We start from the raw sequence: 23961 nt of genomic DNA, 5'->3' as shown, positions 1-23961 counted from the left end.
CAAAGAAGGGAAGAGAAGGAAGGAGGAGGAGCGACTCCCGACAAACGGAAGTCACTCCTCTCCCTTGGCCCGCCTGCGCCCGCCTGCGCCCGCCGCGTGCTGACTTCCGCTTCCGGATGGTACTTCCCGGGCTCTTGCTGTTGAAGCTCCGCGGTCGTCATGGAGTTGTCGGGCGAGTACATCGGGCTGGATGGGCAGCAGCAGCTGCTGCGGGTGCCCTGTGAGGCGCCGGGCGACGCGGACCCTTTCCAGGGCCTGTTGGCTGGTGTGGCCCAGATGAGAGAGTTGGTGATCGAGCTCTTCGGCCCCCTGGTACAGCAGGAAGCGCAAGACCAGGAGGCGGCGGCTCCAGAAGAGGCCATGGACGGTGAGCCCTGAGAAGGTGCTGGAGCGACAGGAGGGCGGGGCAGGGGAGCCCGGGGAGAGTGGCCGACTTGGAGAAAGCCTCGAGGGAACAAGAATCCAACTAAAAATTGTTATAGTGTTATCTGGGCTGCTTCTACGTAGGCGTTTTCGCGACTCTTTCCATTTATGCCACACAAAAAAAAAACATGCTGAGTGCCTAGTACTCTGCCAGGCACTGGGCTGTGCTCTTGAAAAAGAATGAGGTGAATGCCGCTCAGTTCCTGGCCTTGTGGAACTCTCGGGCTGGTGGGGTTAGACAAGCAAACACTTACTACAGACTAGAAGTATGACCCCAGGGCCCTCTGTAAATACTGCACGCTCAGAGGACCCAGGAAGGCTTCAGACTTCAGAAGGGGCATGACTTTTGAGTTGGGGGTTGAAGGATGAAAATGAGCATTCCTGGGGTTGAAATTACAAACATGTTAGGGAGACTGCCATCTATCGCAGAATAGGTCCTGAAGACGTCAGTTTAAGGAGCTCTAACTCCCAGGGACTCCCTTCCCCTATCCCATTTTAGAAGGCACAGTTTGAAAGGAGAAATGTGAAATTCAGGTGAATACAAAAAAAGGTAAGGTACATTTTCTGCCCTGAGCTGAAGAACCCAAGAATTAAATTCTTGAGGGGCGCCTGGGTGGCTCAGTGGGTTAAAGCCTCTGTCTTCGGCTCAGGTCATGATCTCGGGGTCCTGGGATCGAGCCCCGCATCGGGCTCTCTGCTTAGCGGGGAGCCTGCTTCCTCCTCTCTCTGCCTGCCTCTCTGCCTACTTGTGATCTCTCTCTGTCAAATAAATAAATAAAATCTTAAAAAAAAAAAAAAAGAATTAAATTCTTGAGTCAGGACTTAACGCCTCTAAAGAGGAGCTTAAACTGTACTGTACTGTACTTTTTTTTTCCATCTTGTTTACATCTTGACAGTTACAGATAATGTGAACTCAGACCATTATACTGAGTGCAGACAATAGATTGGTGCCATGAATATGTTAATTGGGTGTTGCCACCTACCTTGAAAGTGAAGTCCTATTTCTTGGCTCCAGAAGTACTTCTCTAATCTGTTCAAAGTGTTGTCATTGGAATATAGCTAGAGCCATTTCTTAAAATATCATCACTTACTGGAAAAATAACTGCCACCTATTCCATTAATGGCAGGTCTCTAATATCTTTGTATTGGAGAACATGTTTTTGTATATTAAATGAAGACCCCATAAAGCTTAGGTTTGAATTTCCTTTGTTAAAAGTAATAGAGATTGAAATGGTACATTTTGTGTCATAGGAATTCTATCTCAACAAATGTCCAAAATTTTAAAATTATAACAATTACTAAAAAAAGTGTTAGAACTCTAAAAAAAGTACTAAGTAGTGAAATTGGATTACAAATAATCCAGTTATCAAATATGCAAAGGATTTGAATAGACATTTCTCCAGATGAGATGTACAAATGGTCAGTAAGCTCACGAAAAGATGTTCAACGTCATTGGCCATCAGAAAAATGCTAATGAAGACCACAATAAAAAACCCATCATGCTCACTAGGATGGCTGTAATCAGAAAGAACAATGACAAGTGCTGGCTAGGACGTGAAGAAATTGGAGGCCTTATACATGCTGGTGGAAATATGAAATGTTATACCTTCTTTGGAAAACAGTTCGGCAGCTCCTCAAAAAGTTAAACATAAAGTTATATGACCCAGAAATTCCATTCATTCCATTCCTAGTTCTGCACAAAGAGAACCGGAAACATACGTTCACATGAAAGCTTATTCATGAATGTTTGTAGCAGCACTGTTTTATAATAACTAAAAATTGGAAACAGCACAGAAGTCCATCACCTGATGTGGATAAACAAAATGTGATGTATCCATCAGTGGAGTACTGTTTAACAATAAAAAGGAAGTACCAATAAACACTACAGTGTGAATGAACCTTAAAAATATGTTGAGTGAAGAGAGGCAGACAAAAAGGCGACATATTTTATGATTCCATTTATATGAAATGTCCAGAATAGACAAATCTATGGAAGTAGAAAGTGGAGTAGAGGTGGCCAAAGGCTAAAGGGAATGGAAAGTGGTTGTTAATGGGTGTGAGATTTCTTTCTGGGATGATGAAAATGTTCTAGAATTAAATAGTGGTGACAGTTGCTCAACCTAGGGAATATACAACAAATCAATAAATTGTACACCTTAAAATTTAAAATCTATCATCACTTTTTTTGGAGGTACAATTCATATACCTTAGAGTGAATTTTATGGTCTACGAATTTTATCTCCCAAAAAAAGTGATAAGAAATATTTCAAACACCAAAATTCTTGAAATCTTTTTAACCATACATACTTTAATCTGTTATATGCATGATTTTATTAACCCTTAAAGTTGAAATATCATTATCAACCATTTTAGCAGTCTCTTTCTTTGAACCACCAAACATATTGTCATACAATAAATATTTATTTTAAAAGGTGATGATGAAGATGATGCAGAAGATGAAAATAACGCTGGTAACAGATCTAACTCAGATGGACCATCTGCAAAACGGCCCAAACCACCATCTTAACAATAGCTTTTATGAAATTTTAAAGGCTGCTACTATATCTGAATTACCACACAGTGACATTTAGGAAAGACTTGCGCTCTAATTTGGAAAAGCATTTGTTTTATTCCCCTAGGACAACCTTGTCAAAGAAAAAAACGTTTCTTCTGTTTCCAGCAAAGAAAGATACAATAAATGTTTAGAAATGAATCTGTTTTCTTGAATGAGAAATAAATTTCAGACCATGGAAATAAAATAGAACACTTAATGATGTATAAAATCCTCTAAGTTGGCAACTGAATTTTTATTGTTTTCTACTTTTTAAATAACCATTGAATGAAATTGTGTGATGTCTACATCTTTTGGCTTCTGCTTGTTATAAAAAATACCTGTCAGTTCTTGGACAATAACATTCGAAAGAACCATGTGATATGAGCAAGTGGTGAAAATTGGATATTAAATTTAAGAATGGCAATTCTGGGTAAGAAGAAGGAAAACGGGAAGAGAAGTACTGAAGGAGTGAGATGAGCTCTTGAGAGAGACCCAAGGAAACCTAGAATCCCCACTCGCACCCAATATTCAGACCTCCAGAGATGATACCATTCAACAAATATATATTTAACTTGTACCTGAAGAGAGCAAAGTTGGGTGTGATTTTATGCTGTAACATGTTATGTATATAAACACACATGTAAGTCTTTAACTTAAACAATCTGTGTTGACTGTAACTTAAGGTATTTCTCATCCTGTATCCATGCTTTGATTTTGCTTACCGAAGTAGGATTGAATCCTTTAAAATACATATATATTCCTAAAATGTGTGTGTGTGTGTGTTCCTTCGTGCTTGTCAGTGGGACAAAGACATTTTTTATTTACTGTGCATGTTTCCTGATTCATTTATGTAGCTAAAATGCAAAGAAATCAAGTAGCATGCATGTAAGGAAATACAAATAGTTACAGAATCTTAGAAGTAAACTTACAGGGGTGCCTGGGTGGCTCAGTGGGTTAAGCCCTCTGCCTTCAGCTCAGGTCGTGATCCCAGGGTCTTGGGATGGAGCCCCACATCGGGCTCTCTGCTCGGCAGGGAGCCTGCTTCCAACCCCTGCCATCACCCCACCCCGCCGCCTGCTTGTGATCTCTGGCAAATAATAAAATCTTTAAGAAAAAAAGTAACCTTACAGATTATATGATTTATTTCTGAAATGAATTGAATCTTAGAATAGGTGTTTGTCAGGCACCTGGGTGGCTCAGTCATTAAGTGTCTGTCTTCAGCTCAGGTCATGATTCCAGGGTCTTGGAATCAAGCCTGGCATCGGGCTCCCTGCTCGGAGGGAAGCCTACCTCTCCTCTCTCACTCCTCTGCTTGTGTTCCCTCTCTCACTGTGTCTCTCTTTGTCAAACAAATAAATAACATTTAAAATGAAAAGCCTTGGGGCGCCTGGGTGGCTCAATCGTTAAGCATCTGCCTTCGGCTTGGGTCATGATCCCAGGGTTCTGAGATCAAGCCCCGCATCAGGCTCCCTGCTCTGCAGGAGGCCTGCTTCTCCCTCTCCCACTCCCCATGCTTGTGTTCCTTCTCTCACTGTGTCTCTCTGTCAAATAAATAAAATCTAAAAAAAGAAGAAAAAAACCTTTAAAAAATTACCAAAAAATAAAAAAGATTACCATAGTACTTTCCCAGTTACACATACTGAAGTCTATAGCTTAGAAGGTACATGCTATTAAGGAAACTGAATTTAGATACCTTTTAATATCTTTTTAAGATTTTATTTATTTATTTGACAGAGATCACAAGTAGGCAGAGAGAGAGGCAGGGGCATGGAGAAGCAGTCTCCCCACTGAGCAGAGATCCCGATGCAGGGCTCAATCCCAGGACCCTGGGATCATGAATGACCTGAGCTGAAGGCTTTAACCCGCTGAGCCACCCAGGTGCCCCTTCATATCTTTAAAGTATTATTTCACTTGGAACATCAGCCTTCCACTTAAGCGCATTTATGTAACCAAAGCAATACCAAATAGGGGGGGGGAAAGGCAGCTAGAAAACGTTTGGGGTTTTTTTCTTGTTTGTTTGTTTGTTTAAAGATTTAATTTATTTATTTGAGAGAGGGGAAAAGACAGCACAAGGGGGATAAGGGGCAGAGGGAGAAGCAGACTCTGCTGAGCAGAGAGCCCAATTCCGGGCTTGATCCTGGAACTCCGGGATCGTGACCTGAGCTGAAGGCAGATGCTTAATTGACTGAACCACCCAGGCGCCCCTAGAAAATGTTTTCTAAATAGAAATTTCCTTGTTTAGTTTGTGATAATGTCTCTAATGTTGGCATTTCTACTCAGCTATTGACTTATAATCTTTTTCTACATATAATCCTTTAAAAAAAACAACTTGCCAACATAGTTAAAATAGTTGATATATTTTTAAATTTTCTTTTTCTTTTTTAAAGTTTATTATTTTGGGGCACCTGGGTGGCTCAGTCAGTTTAGTGGCTGCCTTCGGCTCAGATCATGATCCCAGGGTCCTGGGATTAAGCCCCATGTAGGGCTCCCTGCTCTGTGGAGAACCTGCTTCCCCCCCCCCCGCCCCGCCTGCCTCTCTGCCTACTTGTGATCTCTGTCTGTCAAATAAATAAATAAAATCTTTTAAAAAAAAAGTTTATTATGATTTTTTTTTAGTAACCTCCACACACAACGTGGGGCTCAAACTCATGATCCTGAACTCAATAGTCACATGATCTAAGTCATCCAGGTGCCCTAAAACAGTTCCTATTTTTAAAGCAGTAGCTGAGCTTTGCTCCTGAATATTTTGTTTCCTTCTTTGTTTAGTAAATATATTTATAAAGAAGAAATTTCAAGATATTTGCTCTTACAGTCCAGTGTTTTGAGGTCTGGGTTATAGGTTTGATTGATCTTTTCCTTAATTGTAATACTGAATTCTAACTCTAATACTGCCTTCTTAATACGTGAGGTACATGTGTGACAAAAAATATCAGTGTGAAGGACCAGTATAGAAGAAATGGCTTGCCTGGTTTTCTAATCTGCTGCCTTCTAAGGGTACAGACATAAGCCATAGGCAAGCAAGACAGTTAATCTCTGAATTTCTTTTGAATTTACTTTTGTACGGGAAAGTCAGCCTCAGGGTACTAGCTAAAAATAAGCTTGACCCCAGGCTTAGATAAATACTGTGAGGCATGGAGTGTAAATTGTGAAATATATGGACATATGCAACAAATCGTTTTTCTAGAAGTGCTTTTGTGTTGTATTAAGAAATAATGTGTATTTTTTTAAAAGATATTTATTCTATAGAGAGAGCACATGAGTGGGAGGGGCAAAGGGAGTGCGAGAGAGAATCTGAAGAAGATTCTGTGCCAAGCGGGGAGCCCGACTTGGGGCCCAGTCCCACCACGCTGAGATCAGGACCTGAGCCCAAACCAAGAGTTGGTCACTTAATCCAACTGAGCCACCCAGGTGTACCTCGAAATACTTTTTTTTTTTTTTTAAGATTTTTTATTTGAGGGGCGCCTGGGTGGCTCAGTGGGTTAAAGCCTCTGCCTTCGGCTCAGGTCATGATCCCAGGGTCCTGGGATCGAGCCCCACATCGGGCTCTCTGCTCAGCGGGGAGCCTGCTTCCTCCTCTCTCTCTGCCTGCCTCTCCGCCTACTTGTGATCTCTGTCAAATAAATAAATAAAATCTTTAAAAAAAAAAAGATTTTTTATTTGACAGCACAAGCAGGTGGAGCAGCAGGCACAGGGAGAGGGAGAAGCAGGCTCCCCACTGAGCAGAGAGCCAGACTAGTTGCCTTTCAAATCTCAGCCAAGTGACCTCATTTGCCTGTCTAGTTCTTCCCGTCCCTTAGGTTTCAACTTAAACATTTCCTCCAGACTTCTGGCTTCCTAGACAATGTAAGGCCCACCAGCTAGGTGTTTCTGTGGCATCTAGCTCCCTATACTTACCCCCCTTCATATTAGGAAATGTATTTGAATTATTCCTTTATGAATATTATGAATAATCCTTTGTGAATATATGTAATAATTAATTAGAATTACTTTACCTACTCAGAATTTTTTAAATTTTTTCTAAAAAATCCAATTGATAGTAAAAAAAAAAAATTTTTTTTTTTTTTGAGAAGGCTGTACTTTCAAAGGAAATAAAGTTTAGGTTTCCTTCCAAATGAGAAAATCAATTGGAAACATCTGTGGCCCTCAGTTTAGTGTGTAGTACTTTAATACTAGTTCCTATTTCAGCCTATTAAAGATAAGTCTATTTCTCAGTGGAATTGTTCAATCTGAACCAATATAGAATATCTTATGGATATAAAATAGCATTCATGTATAAGACATCCTGAAAACCTAGACTTTTTAACTCAATTGTCAATCACTATGTTATGATAAAATGTTTATAAGCAATTCCTGTTTGAACTTAGTGTGGGGTAGTTGAGCGCTGCAGAATTCAAAACTGTTGCCGTGAATGTAGCAGGTGGCAGTTACAAGTAAAATTTACATGTCTGAGGAAATTGACTATAATCATTTTGTGATAATTATTTCCTGGATTTTTTTTTTAATTTTTTTTATTCGACAGAGAGTGAGAGATCACAAGTAGGCAGAGAGGCAGGCAGAGATAGAAGGGGAAGCAGGCTCCCTGCTGTGCAGAGAGGCTCCATCCCGGGACCCTGAGATCATGACCTGAGCCGAAGGTAGAGGCTTAACCCACTGAGCCACCCAAATACCCCTATTTCCTAGATATTTCATGTAAAATCCTCATCAAAGGGCACCTGGATGGCTCAGTTGGTTAAGCGTCTGACTCCAGCTCAGCTCAGGTCTTGATCTGAGGGTCATGAGTTCAAGCCTGGCATTAGGCTCCATGCTGTGTGTGGAGCCTTTTTTTTTTTTTTTTTTAAAGATTTATTTATTTGACAGAAAGACAATGAAAGTGGGAATACAAGCAGGGAGAGTGGGAGAGGGAGAATGCTGGGCTCTATCCCAGGACCCTAGGATCATGACCTGAGCCAAAGGCAGATGCTCAACAGACTGAGCTACCCAGGGGCCCCTAGAATCAAGATTTTTAATGAAAAAACAAAAGCACAAAACTATTAAAAGAAAATGGAGTAATAGTTTTTATAGTCTCAGAGTGAGGAAGGTTTCCTGAGCAAGATTTTGTTAAAATACAGAAACCATAATAGAAGAGATTAGTAAAGGTAATAATTATAGCATAACGAAAAATTTGGAACATTTTATTAACAAGGCTAAAGGACAAAGAGGGAAAAGGTATTTTGTATTTTCAGCACAAATAACAAGAATTACTGCCTTTTATAGATCTCATGTGTACCAATCAGAGAGACCATAGAAGTGGGTAAAGGAAGGGAATGGCAAGAACATAAGAAATCCACATGGCTTTTAAATTAAAAAAGGTGCTACTTCAAATAAATGAAAGCCACAATGTAATACCATTTTCTAGTTTTCAGACTAAAAGATCAAAAGTTTTGGGATGCCTGGGTGGCTCAGTTGGTTAAGCAGCTGCCTTCGGCTCAGGTCATGATCCCAGCGTCCTGGGATCGAGTCCCACATCGGGCTCCTTGCTCATCAGGGAGCCTGCTTCTCCCTCTGCCTCTGCCTGCCATTCTGTCTGCCTGTGCTTGCTCTCTCTCCCTCTCTCTCTCTCTGACAAATAAATAAATAAAATCTTTAAAAAATAAAAATAAAAAAAATAAAAGATCAAAAGTTTTGATGCAAACTTTGATGCAAACCTGGAAAGGATGTGAGGGGTATACAATACTGATGGTGAGAGTGTGATCTGATACAAGCTCTTTGAAAGCCAAGTGGGCACTTCTGTCAAAATGTTAGAGGTATTGTTCTTTGACTGAGCAATTTCATTTATAGAAATGTATCCAGTGATAATAACACACGTGCACAGATCTGTTTACAGCACTATTCATTGTAGCATCATCCTTAGTAATAAGACTGTAAAGAACCTAAATGTCCACTTGCAGACTCTAGTTAAATAAAAATAGAACCTAAATGTCCATTCTTAAGACGCTAGTCAATTAAATAAAAATAGAATATTAATATAATAATTTTGCACAACCATTTAAAAAGACCAAACTGTAGCTCCGTGTACTAAAGAGCAATCTCTAGGATGTGCTGGTAAATGAAAACTAGCAAGACACAGGACAGCGTGTAGAATGCTACTCATGGAGGATATTGGCTAGATACACGTGGGGTATCTAAAAGGATAGCCAGAATTCTGCTGAGCAGAGGGGGTTGGGTTGGGAATAACGAGAGACTTTTCACTGTACACTCTTGTTCTCTGCATTTTAAAGAAAGATATTTTGTATTTTTCTACACAAATACAGAAAAAGTTACTGTTCTTCAAAAGTTATTGAAACTGTCAAATTATTTATTTATTAAAAAAATTTTTTTTAAAGATTTTTTTTATTTTATTTATTTGACAGACAGAGATCACAAGTAGGCAGAGAGGCAGGCAGAGAGAGGAGGAAGCAGGCTCCCCACTGAGCAGAGAGCCCAATGCGAGGCTCGATCCCAGGACCCTGGGATCATGACCTGAGCCGAAGGCAGAGGCTTTAACCCACTGAGCCACTCAGGCGCCCCTATTTTTAAATTTTTTAAAAAGATTTTATTTGTTTATTTGACAGAGAGAGATCACAAGTAGGCAGAGAGGCAGGCAGAGAGAGAGGAGAAGCAGGCTCCCCGCTGAGCAGAGAGCCTGATGCAGGGCTTGATCCCAAGACCCTTAGACCATGCATGACCTGAGCTGAAGGCAGAGCTTAACCCACCGAGCCACCCAGGCACCCCGATTTTGTTTTTTTTTTTTTAAGTAAGCTCTATACACAAAGATCCAGTCACATATTCTACTGACTGAGCCAGCCAGGCACCTCAATTTTTAATTTGAAAAAATTATACTTTAAATTTAATAAGGGTAGACCAGCCATATTAACAGTTTAAAACATTTGTCATGTAAGTAATTCAGGGCAAAAATTAAATCTAGGGTGCCTGGGTGGCTCAGTGGGTTAAAGACTCTGCCTTCGGCTCAGGTCATGATCCCAGGGTCCTGGGATCGAGCCCCGCATCGGGCTCTCTGCTCAGCAGGGAGCCTGCTTCCCCCCCATCTCTGCCTGCCTCTCTGCCTACTTGTGATCTCTGACTGTCAAATAAATAAATAAAATCTTAAAAAAAAAATGAAATGAAATGAAAAAAAATTAACAAATCTAGACTTAAAAACCAAAACAAAGGGATGCCTGGGAGGCTCAGTCAGTTAAGTGTATGACTCTTGATTCTGGCTCAGGTCATGATCTCAGGGTCACGAGATTGAGCCCCCCAAGTCCGGCTCTAGTCAATTAAATAAAAATAGAATATTAATATATTATTATATTATATATATTATATATATATATTCTTAAGCAGGCTCTCTCGGGGGCATCTGGGTGGCTCAGTGGGTTAAGGCCTCTGGCTTCGGCTCGAGTCGTGATCCCAGGGTCCTGGGATCGAGCCCCGCATGGGGCTCTCTGCTCACCAGGGAGCCTGCTTTCCCACCCCCCTGCCTGCCTCTCTGCCTACTTGTGATCTCTGTCTGTCAAATAAGTAAAATCTTAAAAAAAAAAAAAAACAACTCTCTCTTCCTGTCCCTCTCAAAAAAAGGAAAGAATAAAAAATCAGGGCGCCTGGGTGGCTCAGTCGAACAGCTGACTCTTGATTTTGGGTCAGGTCATGAACTCAGGGTTATGGGATGAGCCCTGTGTTGGGCTTCACGCTCAGTGCAGAGTCTGCTTAAGATTCTCCCTCTCCCTCTGCCCCCCCCACTTGTGCATGCACACACTCTCTCTCTCTCTTTCAAATAAATAAATAAATAATCTTTTAAAAATCTTTAAAATTCTTTTTTAAAAAATCTTTTAAGAATCTTAAAAAAATAAAAAAATAAAAAAAATCCAGGGACATCTGGGTGGCTCAGTTGGTTGAGCATCTGTCTTTGGCTCAGGTCGTGATCCCAGGATAGACCCAGCCCCTGCATCAGGCTCCCTGCTCAGCAGGGAGCCTGCTTCTCCCTGTCCCTCTGACTGCTGCTGTGCCCACTTGTGCACATGCTCTCTCTCTCTCTGTCAAATAAGTAAAATCTTTTAAATAAATAAAATAAAAATCCACATTTCCCATCTGACTACTACTTTGTCAGAAAAGGGAGCAGAACATGACTTCTATAGAGGTAAGGAAAGTGCGCTAATGTGAGGTAGGACACTGTTTTTTAAAAAAAAAGAGGTGTTTCTAAAACCGATGTGCCTAAGTTTTAACCTTGAAAAAGATGCCCTCTTGCCAGTGCATTATTCTCAAAGTATAAAATTTATTTTATAGTGTTGCCCTAACTCTTCCAGTTCTCAGGTGACCTTTGGGATCAGAATTGCTCTATTTAAAGACATGTCCCAGGGAACAGTGAATACTAGAATGTAAACTTCTATTTAAAAAGTAGCAGCTCACATTGGGGCAGCAACAAGGCCATCGGGGTACAATTTTAAATAGAAATTAACTCCAATGCGAAAAGAAAAACAGAAATTTACTCCAGTGCCAAAAATTCTGCTGGAGATGGAACTAACTTCTCAAAACACATTATGATTTTAAGTGAGCCATTTATGGGGCCAAGATACTGCCTTAAACCCCAGAGTGCCACAGTGGTGGGCTGTAGCTCTAAGAGGCCGGCATGACACTTGATGTTAGGTGGTTCAGAAAACTGTTATCTTCATGATTGTAATTTGATAATTGCTCAAGGCTCTAATCTCACCCCCTCAAACCTTGTTTGTAAGTATGGTTTATGTTTTGGGTTTGTTTGTTTTTTTCCTGCATGAATAAGGAACATCCCAAGACAACCGACATCATAACTGCTGGCAAAAATAAATGGACTCCATTTAAATCTTGGTCTCAGAAAGACTCTATCACTACGTGCTGAAACCTGAGAAAGCTTAACCACTAAACTTATCTTGAACATGTGACAGATGGGACTTTGCACTTAGTAGAAAATGTTAACTTTAACCTTTATGTTCTCTGGAGAGCAAACCAGATTGCTTTGCAGTCTAATGAAAGAGGTATTCAGTGGCAGTAAAAATCAATTATTACTCATGTAATAAATAATTATAAGCACCTACTGTGTGCCAGGCACTGTTCTAGGCACAGGGTATACAAGAGTGAAGAGACAAAGTCCCTGCCCTCATGGAGTTTAGACAAAATGTGTAATGTGTCATGTGACGTTAAGTGCTGTGGAGAAAAATAGGGAAGGAGGATGCTTAATTTTAAATAGGCTGGTCAGAGGCAGCCTCATAAGGCTGACAACTGAGCAAAGGGTTGAAGACAGTGATAGAGCCTTGGCCAGGGCTAAGCAACCAGCCAGAACATACACTGAGCGCATAAGCCCTGAAATAGGTTTTTCTGGTACATTCTAGAATCAGCAGGAAGCTCGGTGAGGCTAGAGTGGAATGAGGGGTGGAGAGAATAGTAGAAAATGAAGAAAATGGTCAAGAGCCACTTATTTAGGACTTTGCAAGCCATGTTAAGAACTTTGAGTTTTATTTTCAGTAGGGAAGCTATAGGAGGGGTTTTGAGAGAAATAACATTTTAAAAGAATCTCTTGCCACTTGTTTGATGGACTTAGAGGGGACTTGAGCAGATTTTGGTGCGGAGAGAAATGATTTTGGTTTTGGACAGGTTAAATCTCAGATGCAAGACATCTTAGTAAATGCCAGACAGGCAGTTGGATATCCAAGTCTGGAGCTCAGGAGATATGCAAGGTAGTAATATAAATTCGGGCACTTGAAGCCATAAAAAAAAAAAAAAAAATAGGGGATTAAGTATAGAGATGAGAACTGGGGGATGTCAACATTCAGAAACTGGGCAGAGCCCCAGGGAGGAGCCAGCAAAGGAGACAGGAAAAGTTGAAGAGGAAGAAGGCAAACCAGGGAAGAGTCTAGAACTGGAGTAAAATCGGGTAGCTGCCAGCCACATGTGGCTGTTTGTACTAATTAAAATTTAAAATTCAGTTCCTCAGTCACATTAGCCACATCTCAAGGGCTCATTCCATGCAGCTAGTAGCCACTGATTTGGACAGTACAAATATAAAACAGTTCCATCACCACTAAAGCTCTATTGGACAGCAGTGATCCAGAAACCAACTGAAGAAAGTATCTCAAGGACAAGGGGTGAGTCTTGACCATTGGGTTATGTGTAAGTGACCAGTGACCTCTTGACAATAGGGAAGTTTTGGTAGAGTGGGAGGCAAAACCCTGATATAATACTCTGGTTCAGAATAATCTGGAAGGGAGGAACTGGAGCCAGAAAATACACCTTGTTCCTGAGCTTGGCCTCTGGCAGGCAGCCGCCTACAGTCTACTCTGTATGATCATGTCCACACTTGACACTGCCCCTGGAGTGGAGGGCCTGATAGGCCCTTCGTGGGGCTCCCAGTGCTGCTTGCCCAGATCATCTCAAGCTGCCACAGGAACAGCTCAGTTGGTTAAGCCTCTGACTCTTGATTTCAGCTCAAGTCATGATCTCAGGCGAGATCAGGCCCATTGGGCTCAGTGTGGAGTCTGCTCGAGATTCTCTCTCCCTCTCCATTGCCCCCACCTTTAAAAAATAAAATAAAAAAACTGGTGGCATCTTTAAAACTAGAAAAGTAACTTAGTGACTAAAGCTCCAAGAATTAGATGTTTCTCCAATTTAATTATCTATTCTCTATCCTGGCACATTCAAAAACAATAATAAAATATCTGGCATATTTCCATGAAAAACACACAACAGGTTTTACTTCATTTCAGATGTGGTTGCAAATAAGGTGACTTATTAAGCAACTAGGGGGAAAAATTAAGCAACTAGGGGATATTAACTGTTTTTCTTATTTCTGGAAGCAGATATTATTCAATTATGAATTCTAGGATGCTTGTCCTTTCCCTAAAATCCCTAAAGCACTTCCTATATTTCCATTTATCTAATCCTGTACTCATTGCTTACTGATGTGATGTAAATATGAAATCAATAACGATATAATACACAGGTTTCCTCACCATCAGCTTAACCTCCCCCTCAACCTAACCGCTGGATTAATTTCACCTTTCCCTCTACAAAGAATGCTTGGAACTATTATAATTTTTTTTAAAGATTTTATTTATTTATTTGACACAGAGGGAGAGTGAGCACAAGCAGGGGTAGTGGCAGGCAGAGGGAGAGGGAGAAGCAGGCTCCCCGTTCCAAGCGGGGAGCCCGATGTGTGACTCAATCCCAGTACCCTGGGATCATGGCCTGAGCTGAAGGCAGGCACTCAACTGGCTGAGCCACCCAGGCGCCCTGCTTTGAACTATCAAATAGCCACAGACAAAATAGTAATAATTCACAACTTGGGTAATTAATTCCTAAATAATCAAAAACCTTAATCCTGCAATCTGAAACTTAGTAATTACATTTGGAAGTACTGAATTACTCCCACTCTATTTTAATACTTCTACTACCAAGGCAATCTGCTCTTGAAAGATAGAGATGGACCGAGCACTTTCTAAATCCCCAAATACTAAAAATTTGAAATATAAAAGATAAAGTCGGGGCACCTGTGTGGCTCAGTGGTTTAAAGCCTCTGCCTTCGGCTCAGATCATGATCCCAGGGTCCTAGAATCGAGCCCCGTATCAGGATCTCTGCTCAGCGGGGAGCCTGCTTCCCCGCCGCCGCACCCCCCACCGCCTGCCTCTCTGCCTACTTGTGATCTGTCTGTCAAATAAATAAATAAAATCTTTACTAACTAAATAAATAAATAAAAGATAAAGTCTACTTTAATGAAAAAGAATTACTACTTTATAAGACAAGTGATAGACTCACAAACCTTGCATTATATCAACCATTTATAAAATTTAAAAAATTGAAATAATTGTCTTAAATCAATCATTTTCAAACTACCACTGCCTCCTGACTAATCAAATCAAATCAGAAACGGCTCAGTGATTTTCCTCAAATTATCCTTTCTTCTGCAAAACAGTATAACGAGGTGATAGGGCTGGGGGATCTGAAGCCAGACATCCTGAGTTCAAATCCTGGCTTTTCCACGTCCTTGCTGTGTGACCACGGGCAAGTTATTAATTCCTGTGCTTCCTCTTCTGCAAAATGGCACTGGTACCAGCACGTACCTGCCTCACAGGCCTGTTGTGAAGAAAGATGGAAATCACTCAGAAAACAATGACGGCAGCAGCATACTCTAGTTAAGTACTCAAAAGATGCCAAGTGATTTGGTTATCTGACCCTCACAGAAACGGGTATTTCAAGCTGCTAACTACTGTGGACAGTCCGCGCATTGTATCCAAAACCGTAGCGTTTCAGTCACCAGACCTCTGGAAGAAGTAAAGGGAAAGGGAGATCGGTTACCTGGAGAAGGTTACCTGGAGATTACCCGCTGCTTTTGAGTTACAAAGGTACCTGCTCTTTCAAGTAAAGGAACGTTCAGCCTTCCATTCTAGTTAAGTCAGACTTGAACGCCGAGGTTGTTAGAACACTTTTAGGTTTTCAGTAGATCAAACGAGAAAAAACTTTCAATGCCATTTCCATCCTTTGGCATGGCCCGGCAGACAGCACCGTGAAACACATGTCATTTGTGAAAAGCACTGCAGGTCGGTGGTTAGGACAAAGGCATCAGATGCCTGGTCATGCCTCTTGCTCTGCTGCTTCCCAGGTGTGTGACCTGAAGAAGCAAGTTACTTTACTTCGCTACCTCAGTGGCTTTATCTGTAAAATCTGGATAACTGTTTTCTTAGGGTTGTTGAGAGGATTAAATGAGTTAATTCATGTCAACCTCTTAGAACAGAGCCCAAAAGAATAAGCACCAAAAAAGATTACGATTGTTAAAATCTATCAGTGTAAAACACTGCCTTGGTATTAATGACACAACTATATAAAAATACATCTTGATCCCGCCCAGAAAAAAAAAAGGAAAAAAAAATCCTAAAATCTGATATTTCCATGTTTTAGTTATTTGTATTGGTACCAGACATGAGGTAGTAAGTACAAATGCAAAGGAAGAAGTACACAGATCACATCTTCATGCAAATCACCTGTTGCCTGAAGACCTGAAGACTGGACCTTAGGCCAGAAAAGAAAATCAGAAGGATGACAACTGGTGGTATTTTAGAAGGGTGTCACACACATCTGACAGGGACCAGACTAAATATTTCCACTGGACACCTTGTTTCCATCATCTATGTGTGAAGATTTCTCAACTTTCAAACATTTAGTTTCTTCCCAAGTAATCTTTTAAAAACTAGTAGCATTAACAACGCTGATAATGCTGACAGCATTACCAAAAGGAAGCACAAATTTTGCTTATCAAGACACCCATCACCTCAGTAACTTTATACCAATTTCTCACAAACTGAGAGCAAGCAAGCAGAAACAGTTGGCTTAGTTACAACACGCTGAACTGGTGTTTTTAGTTTGAAGAATTCTAAAGCAAGCCAAGTTAATTGTATAAAATTTAAACTTTATGACCATGTTTGGACCTTTTTACATTAAGCACAATGGAAATGTTCATACTCATTTTTTTCCCCAAAGGAAAAATTTATGAATCATCACTATGTTGCACAGTAGAATAAAAATAGGAGTTCAGGTACTTATTCAAGTTTCTAAAGAATGCAAATAACAGACACGATTTTACTTCCAAAATCTGAAGTCATCAACATGATTTTGTAGTACTGTATCTCAGGCTTCAACTTAAAAATTCATTATTATTCAGATAAAGATAGCCCCCTAGTCACACTTTTTAGAAAGCCTCTGCCCCACCACAACTTCCTGAGATCTGTGAAGAAACTGCCGTCTTGTGACCAGGCTCCAGACGGTAGTGGCAGTTTTGTAACTGTAAGGAAAAAATGGTGACCAATTCTACGTATCAATCAGTTGTAGTCTGCTGATCTGATTAGAAGCCTTGACAAATGCCTGGTGGCGATTGCAAATGACTGCCAAGCATATGGGGATAATGCAGTAGCCCACCGTTTTGGGGTCAGCTCTTGTACAAGAATAAAGGAACAAAAACATCTGTAAATAAGGTATCAGAAAAATAACTGTCCAAAACCAAAAAGGCAGGGAGAGTAACTGAGCTTTCAAGGAGTGTGTCCATGTGGTTCCTTCAAGGGGCTCTTCTGGGTGCTGCTGAATGTGTTCCAAGGCCAGCCTGTTGTAAGTCTCATTGATTTCAAAAACATAGTAAAACGCTCCTGCACTTGCTAACAAATACAATCCCACTCCAATCCATCCCATCCTCTGACGGAAGTTCATCATTCTCCATGCTCTGTGCCTTCAAATTAAAAAAAAAAAAAAAAAGAAAAGAAAAAGAAAAAAAAAAGTTAGGGTCTAGTAATGCTGTCATAGCAACGACTCCCCAATAGTGCATTTAAGGTTTGAAATTATTAAATTCACATTTACTAAGAAATGTAAACAATGCACAGCTTGTTGCTTTACGTAATAGTTAAGCGAAAGTAAAGTTTCAGCATATATTGAGAGTACTTTTTATGTAAGCCCCACAGAATAAATAAATCTCTGTATCCGGCTTAAATAGGTCCAGCACACCTTCCCTTGAGAAACTGAAATTAAACTGGTTTCCTAAGGAACACTTCACCTTTATGGTCCAAGTAGTTTCTGCCTTAACGGTACTGTTCTGGACGTGAACACTCGATTCTACAAGTCAAACCGATGTCGGAGCCCCCACGTTAAGACAGTAACTCTTAAACACTTACAGTGGTCCCGAAAATCTTCCTGTTCCCACGGCAAGCGTTAAAGAGTCACTCAGTTCTGAATATTCGGGTGGTTTGGGCATTTCAGAGAAAGCCACCATAAGAGAAATCCCCGGGGTCACCGGCTGGGAGAAATGGGAGCGCCGCCAGCCTGGAGCACAAGCTAATTGTGATTAAGCACAGCGTGACTGCGGCCAGTCACGCGGCGGCCCGGCCCCTGTCGCTGCGGCCGGAGCCCCAGCCGGTGTCATCCGCGCCCGGCCGGGAGGCTCCCCAGCACCCCCACCCCGGGCCTCCCCGGCAGCCGGCCCCGCCCCCCGCCGCGCTGCAGCGCCGGGCGACCCCGACCAGGGCTGCGCGGGCGGCGCCAGGCCCGGGCCTCTCCGCCTCGCGGTGCCGGGAGCCCAGTGCGGGGCAGCGGCCACTGGCCGAGCCTGCTGAGACGGGCAGCTCCCGGATCTCACCTTCCTGTCCCGTTTGGCCCGCCCGCCCGCCGTCCCGGATGCAGCCACAGTCGGGACTTCCGGCTTGGGCCGGAAGCGCGCTCCCTCCGCCCCGTCGCGACGCAGGACCGCCTCCCAGCGCGCGCCCGGGCTCCGCTCTAGTGGGGACGGGGACGGGGACGGGGACCGGGGCGGGGGCTGGGGCTGCGGCCGCTCGGGTCCCGGCGCTTCCCTTCACGTGGGCGGCGGTCCGGGCATCTTCTGGGCCGCTCGGCCCGGCCACCGGTGCCTCGCGGCGGACAGTGGCGCGGCGGCGACGGCGCGGGCCTCCATCCCCCGGTGGCGCCGAGTGCTGGAGAGGCTGGCCTCTCGCGGCGCCGGCTACGGTCCGGGGCGCGGACACTGGATAGCGGCGAGGGGCGCGCGAGGCCGCGGAGAGGGTGAGACGCGGCTTGTCGCAGTGGGGCGGGCCGGGAGGTCGCCCGCCGGTGCGGGGCCGGCGTCACTGACCCTGCCGCTAACGCAGCTGCTTTGTGCTCGCAGGCCTCGGGTCGGGACGCTGCCAGCACTCAGCGAGGGTGCCGCGGAGAAACGCCGTGCCTCGCGGCGGCGTCAGTACCCCGGCCGGATTCGAATGTCAATCCGTTGTTCGGGGAACCATGACGCTGAGGCTCTTGGAAGACTGGTGCCGGGGGATGGATGTGGACCCTCGGAGGGCGGTGTTGGTTGCCGGCATCCCCCCGACCTGCACGGTGGCGGAGATCGAGGAGGCTCTGGGGGCCGGTTTGGCGCCCTTGGGCGAGTGCAGGCTGCTCGGGAGAATGTTCCGGCGGGATGAGAACAGGAATGTGGCCTTGGTGGGACTGACTGAGGAGACGACTCATGCTGTGGTCCCTAAGGAGATACCTGGAAAGGGGGGTGTCTGGAGAGTGATCGTTAAGCCCCCAGGCCTGGATAATGAATTGTTAAGCAGATTAAATGAATTCTTAGAGGGAGAGGGCACAAGGCTGGGGGAGCTGACCAGAGCTCGTGTATATGGAAACGACCCTTTTGACCTAGGCCAGAACATGATCCCAGAGGTGCAGGCCCCTATGTTGGCCCGGGCCTTAGAGGAGGCTCTTCAGCCTGTTCTGCAGTACCTGAAATACAAAAAGCTGAGGGTGTTCTCGGGCAGTAACCCTCCAGAGCCAGGAGAAGAAGAATTCGAATCCTGGCTGTTTCATACTACTGAGATGATGAAGACATGGCGGGTGTCGGATGTGGAGAAAAGGCGGCGATTGCTAGAGAGCCTTAGAGGCCCGGCATTTGATGTTATTCGTGTCCTCAAGACAGACAATCCCTTCATTACAGTCGCTGAATGCCTGCGGGCTCTTGAGCAGGTATTTGGGGTGATTGATAATCCTAGGGAATTGCAGATCAAGTATCTGACCACTTACCAGAAGGATGAAGAGAAATTGTCTGCTTACGTGCTAAGGTTGGAGCCTTTATTACAGAAACTGGTGGAGAGGGGAGTAATTGAGAAGGATGTTGTGAATCAGGCCCGCCTAGACCAAGTCTTAGCCGGAGCCGTCTGCAGAACCCTTCGCAGGAAGCTGGCCCTGCCGCAGGGTGGCCCAGCCCCTGGCTTACTGCAGCTGCTGGAGCTGATAAAGGAGGAAGAGGCAGCCGAGGAGGAGGAGGCCCTTCTCCAAGAAGCGCATTTGTCCTGAGTCTTGGGCAACCGGGAAGGGAGAGCTGGCAGCAAGCAGAGCATGAAGGTAGAACAGCGTGTACTCCCGATAGACGTTGATCAGTCCCTTCCTTGCGCGGCCAAGGAGCTCCTTCTGTACAGTTCTTTGTCTAAATCCTTTGCCATTTCTGGGCCTGTTTCGTGTCTCCCAAAGGTGTCCTAGACTAGGAAGAATGTAGTTCTGCACTAGTATTTATGAATATAGATTTACTCCTGTGAATTTATCATACAAAATTGTACAGAGGGTCCGTCGCTATGTATGCATGTGCTCTGAGAGGCGTTAGCTCATGTAGCGTGCAAGGGTAGCGTGTCGGGTGTGATGATGTATCAGAGGTAGTTTTTAGGTGTGCGTTGCCCTACGTTTATTATGAAGATACGAGCAGTGGCTGAGATACTAAGTTATTTTCCGTCTGAATCACAATTCTATTGATTCTGTACAGTCCAGATCAGGCAGGATCAAATGCTGAGGTTGATAAGTTTGCGGCTGTCACCTCTAACCCTGGATTTCTGATACATGTCATCAGGACGTCTGGTTCTGAATGTCATTTTAATAGGTGTTATAAAATGATGTATGTGAACTTATAAAATAAAGGAATGCTGATACAATGACCTTTTTAAAATCTGTTTTATTTATATCAAGATTCCAAGAGAGATTTCATTTGAACAAAGAGTTCCAAAAGCATAAATCTGAAAAACACTGAGGTTACACAGTCTTAGTCCCTTGGCTGTTTTCCTCTTAGTGCCCAGTGGGTAGAGTAGTTTTTTTTTTCTTTTTCTTTTTCTTTTTCATTATCTTTTCTTTTGTCCTTCCTTCCTTCCTTCCTGATTTATTTATTTTTGAGAGAGAGCAAGAGTGAGCAGGGGAGAGGGAGAGAAGAGACTCTCAAGCAGTCAGCTCACTGAGCACAGAGCCCAATGTGGGGCTCAGTCCCACAACCCCGAGATCATGACCTGAGCTGAAACCAAGAGTCAAATGCTCAACTGACTGAGCCATCCAGGTGTCCCTGGGGAGTAGTTTTCTCAGTGAGGTTGCTGGAGGGACCTTCGACTGATGTACGAGGGAACGAAACAAGATCGAACACAAATTAGGGCAAAGAGTATTCCAAATGGATCAGCGTGTCGAATTTGGAGGGTGAAAGGGAAGAAATAAAGGTACTCTGCTTCTCCATGATAGACTGGATAAATTAAAGTTTCCCCATGTACTTGTTGAATCCTCTTAAAAATCCCGCAATATAGGAAAATCCAGTTTCTCACTTGTGGAAATGGGCACAGAGAAGTTAAAAAATACTTGCTCAAGGGGGTGCCTGGGTGACTCAATCAGTTAAGCATCTGCCTATGGCTCACATCATGTTCCCAGAACCCTGGGATCAAGTCCCACATTGGGCTCCTTGCTCTGCAGGGAGCCTGCTTCTCCCTCTGCCCGAAGCTCCCCTTGCTTGTGCGCACTCTCTCTGACAAATAAATAAAAAGAAAATACTTGCCCAAGGCAAAACAACTAGTAAGTGGTGGGTCCAAAATTCTGTCCTCTGCCCTACTGCAAGGCCTATATGCTTTCCATTGCCAAGAAAGAGAAGCAGTCATAAGAGTATGAGGACCCAACAGCCTTACAAGGGAAACATGGCAGGTGTTAACCACATTTCATATATGTCTCATACGCATTAGTGTAGCGTGTGTTATTCTGAATCATTACTGCCAGCTAGACGTGAGGAGTGGGGAGTATGAGAACCTGTAAGACCTAGGGGCAGCCAGGAGGGCGGGCATGGGTTAGTGACTTGGTCCCTAAAAAAATACCAGTATGAAGAAAGTTTGGAAATTGCTGAAAAGTAGAAAAAAGTCTTCCTCTTTGATAAAAACACCCCAAAGGACCAAATTTACAACTGTAGACTGTACAGTTAAATTCAGGTTAAAATGCCTGCATGGAGGTCTATCCAGAGTTCATAATAACAGCTGACATCCAACACTTGCCGTGGGCACCGCTGAACACATTTAGCCAAACAATACTGAGAGCTAAGGTAACTTGCCCAGGTTTTCCCAGCTAAGAAGTGGCAGAGTCAGGTTTTATACTCAGGCCATGTATTTCCAGAGTCCTTGTCTATGCTGCCAGGTTAAATTCTCACAGAAACCTGTAAGACATACTATCATTTCCCTGTTTTACAGATGAGAAGCTTCAGGCTCAGAGAGATTCAGTGCCCGGGGCAAGGGCACATAGTCTGACTCCAGAGAGCTCTCCTTGAGGTGTTCTGACACCATCTGGTCAACACTACAGAATTGTCCAAGATGGCAGTTATGTTTATGAAATCATGTGCAGTAGTATGTTCTTTAATAGCCCACGTTTCCGGAGGGAGACAAACCATAAGAGACTCTTAATCTCACAAAACAAACTGAGGGTTGCCAGGGGAAGGAGGGTAGGGAGAGGGTTGTTGGGTTATGGACATTGGGGAGGGTATGTGCTATGGTGAGTGCTGTGAAGTGTGTAAACCTGGCAATTCACAGACCTGTACCCCTGGGGCTAATAATGCATTATATGTTTATTTAAAAATTTAAAAAATTATTAAAAAAAAAAAAGCTCATGTTTCAAAAATGTGAACAACAAAACACGAAAATGCTAACTGGTTGTGTCGGGATGATGGGATTGTAAAGATAGTTTCGTTTTCTTTTGCTTCCTAAAAGTGTGTTCTTTTCTTTTTTTTCTTTTCTTTTTAAGATTTATTTATTTATTTATTTGACAGACCACAAGTAGGCAGAGAGGCAGGCAGAGAGAGGAAGGGAAGCAGGCTCCCTGCCAAGCAGAGAGCCTGACATGGGGCTTGATCCCAGGACTTTGGGACCACGATCCGAGCCGAAAGCAGAGGCTTCATCCCACTGAGCCACCCAGGCGCCCCTGTTCTTTTCTTTTTAAGTAAGCCCTAAGCCCAACATAAGGCTCGAACTCATGACCCCAGGATCAAGAGTCGCCTGCCCTGCTGACTGAGCCAGCCAGATGCCCCTAAAAGTGTTTTTTAAATGAAAAATACACAAAGGAAGTGCTCAAAAAATGAAAGGAGGTGAAATGTCAAAGGGAAAACAGGAACCAGCCTGAAAGAGCTCCCGCTGGTAAAAGCTGCAATTTGAACAGAACAAATAGCATAGCGTTGGGTTATAACCCAAAGTATAAAATAAATATCCACGAGTTCATGCTGATATAAACACATGAGTGAATAAATAAATGTGGGAGAGGAGTCAGGTTTTCCTTATGCAAGAATTTCAAATCATTTATGTGGATGCTTCCCCCTCAAGAGGTAGAGCTTATTCCCTTCTGCTTAAGTGCGGGCTGAATTTAGGAATGGAGTAATGAAAGGGAGAAAGAGTAACTTTTCAGTGGAGAAACCTGGCAAGTACTAGTTTGGCTAGTTAACATCAAGGTTAACATCAAAGAATGCATAGCCCGGTCTAATGAGAGGAACACAAGATAAGGCCGCCTGCGTGGCTTGGTCAGTTAAGCATCTGCCTTCGGCTCCGGTCATGATCTCAGGATTCTGCGATGGAGCCCGGTGTCAGGTTCCCTACTCAGCGAGAAGCCTGCCTCTCCCTCTCCCTCTCCCTCTCCCTCTCCCTCTTCTGCTCTCCCTGCTTGTGCTCTCACTCTGTCAAATAAATAATCTTAAAACACACACACACACACACACACACACACACCATATAAATGCAAATTGAAAGACATTCTACAAAATACCTGACCAACACCCCTCAAAGCTGTCATGATCATGAAAAATAAGGAAACACCGAGAAACTACGGCAGACCAGAGGAGACTAAGGAATCATGGTAGCTAAATAGAAGGTGGTAGTGGGGGAGGGCTTCTGGAATAGATAATGGACTTCAGTGGAAAAGTAAAATCCGAAAATAGTCTGGAGTTTTAGTTAATAGTAATATAGCAATGTTGGTTCCTTGAAGGTAACAAATGTACCATGGTAACGTTAAGGTGTTAATGATAAGGGGAAACTAGGTGACTACTAGAGTGGGAACTCTGTACTATCTTTCTAACTTTTCGGCAAGTCTATACTATTCTAAGATAAAGTGTTCATCGAGGGGCACCTGGCTGGCTCAGTTGGAAGACTATGTGACTCTCTAGCTTGTGAGTTCG

General features: G+C 43.3%; 3 protein-coding genes across 4 annotated transcripts; 2 read left to right on the top strand and 1 right to left on the bottom strand.

The window, feature by feature from the left end:
• Positions 1 to 95: 95 nt before the first annotated feature.
• On the top strand, positions 96 to 3736 carry LOC111148562 (GON7, KEOPS complex subunit). 2 transcript variants are annotated; one of them, XR_002640703.1, is made up of 2 exons: positions 96 to 382; positions 2856 to 3736. XR_002640703.1 is itself a non-coding variant. In XM_022505223.1 (2 exons), exons 1-2 carry the CDS (start codon positions 160 to 162, stop codon positions 2948 to 2950), a joined length of 303 nt encoding a protein of 100 aa, XP_022360931.1. In that variant the 5' UTR covers positions 119 to 159; the 3' UTR covers positions 2951 to 3736. The 2 variants fall into 2 exon arrangements, 1 of the variants encoding a protein (XP_022360931.1); XM_022505223.1 differs by having other exon boundaries at positions 119 to 367.
• An 11158-nt stretch (positions 3737 to 14894) lies between these two features.
• Positions 14895 to 17957, bottom strand: LOC111148574 (transmembrane protein 251). Its single transcript, XM_022505252.1, has 2 exons — positions 17672 to 17957; positions 14895 to 17232 (listed from the first exon to the last, which is right to left on the bottom strand). Exons 1-2 carry the CDS (start codon positions 17767 to 17769, stop codon positions 16821 to 16823), a joined length of 510 nt encoding a protein of 169 aa, XP_022360960.1. The 5' UTR covers positions 17770 to 17957; the 3' UTR covers positions 14895 to 16820.
• Positions 17958 to 18327: 370 nt separating this feature from the next.
• LOC111148617 (modulator of apoptosis 1) lies at positions 18328 to 20440 on the top strand. The gene is made up of 2 exons (XM_022505340.1): positions 18328 to 18551; positions 18655 to 20440. Exon 2 carries the CDS (start codon positions 18771 to 18773, stop codon positions 19818 to 19820), a length of 1050 nt encoding a protein of 349 aa, XP_022361048.1. The 5' UTR covers positions 18328 to 18551; positions 18655 to 18770; the 3' UTR covers positions 19821 to 20440.
• The last annotated feature ends 3521 nt before the right edge of the window (positions 20441 to 23961 follow it).

This window comes from Enhydra lutris, unplaced genomic scaffold (genome assembly GCF_002288905.1).
Source record: "Enhydra lutris kenyoni isolate GAN:26980312 unplaced genomic scaffold, ASM228890v2 scaffoldscaffold20, whole genome shotgun sequence".
Classification (NCBI taxonomy): Eukaryota; Metazoa; Chordata; class Mammalia; order Carnivora; family Mustelidae; genus Enhydra; species Enhydra lutris.
Note: the sequence above shows the minus strand (reverse complement) of the source record. Positions and strands in the feature narration are given on the sequence as shown.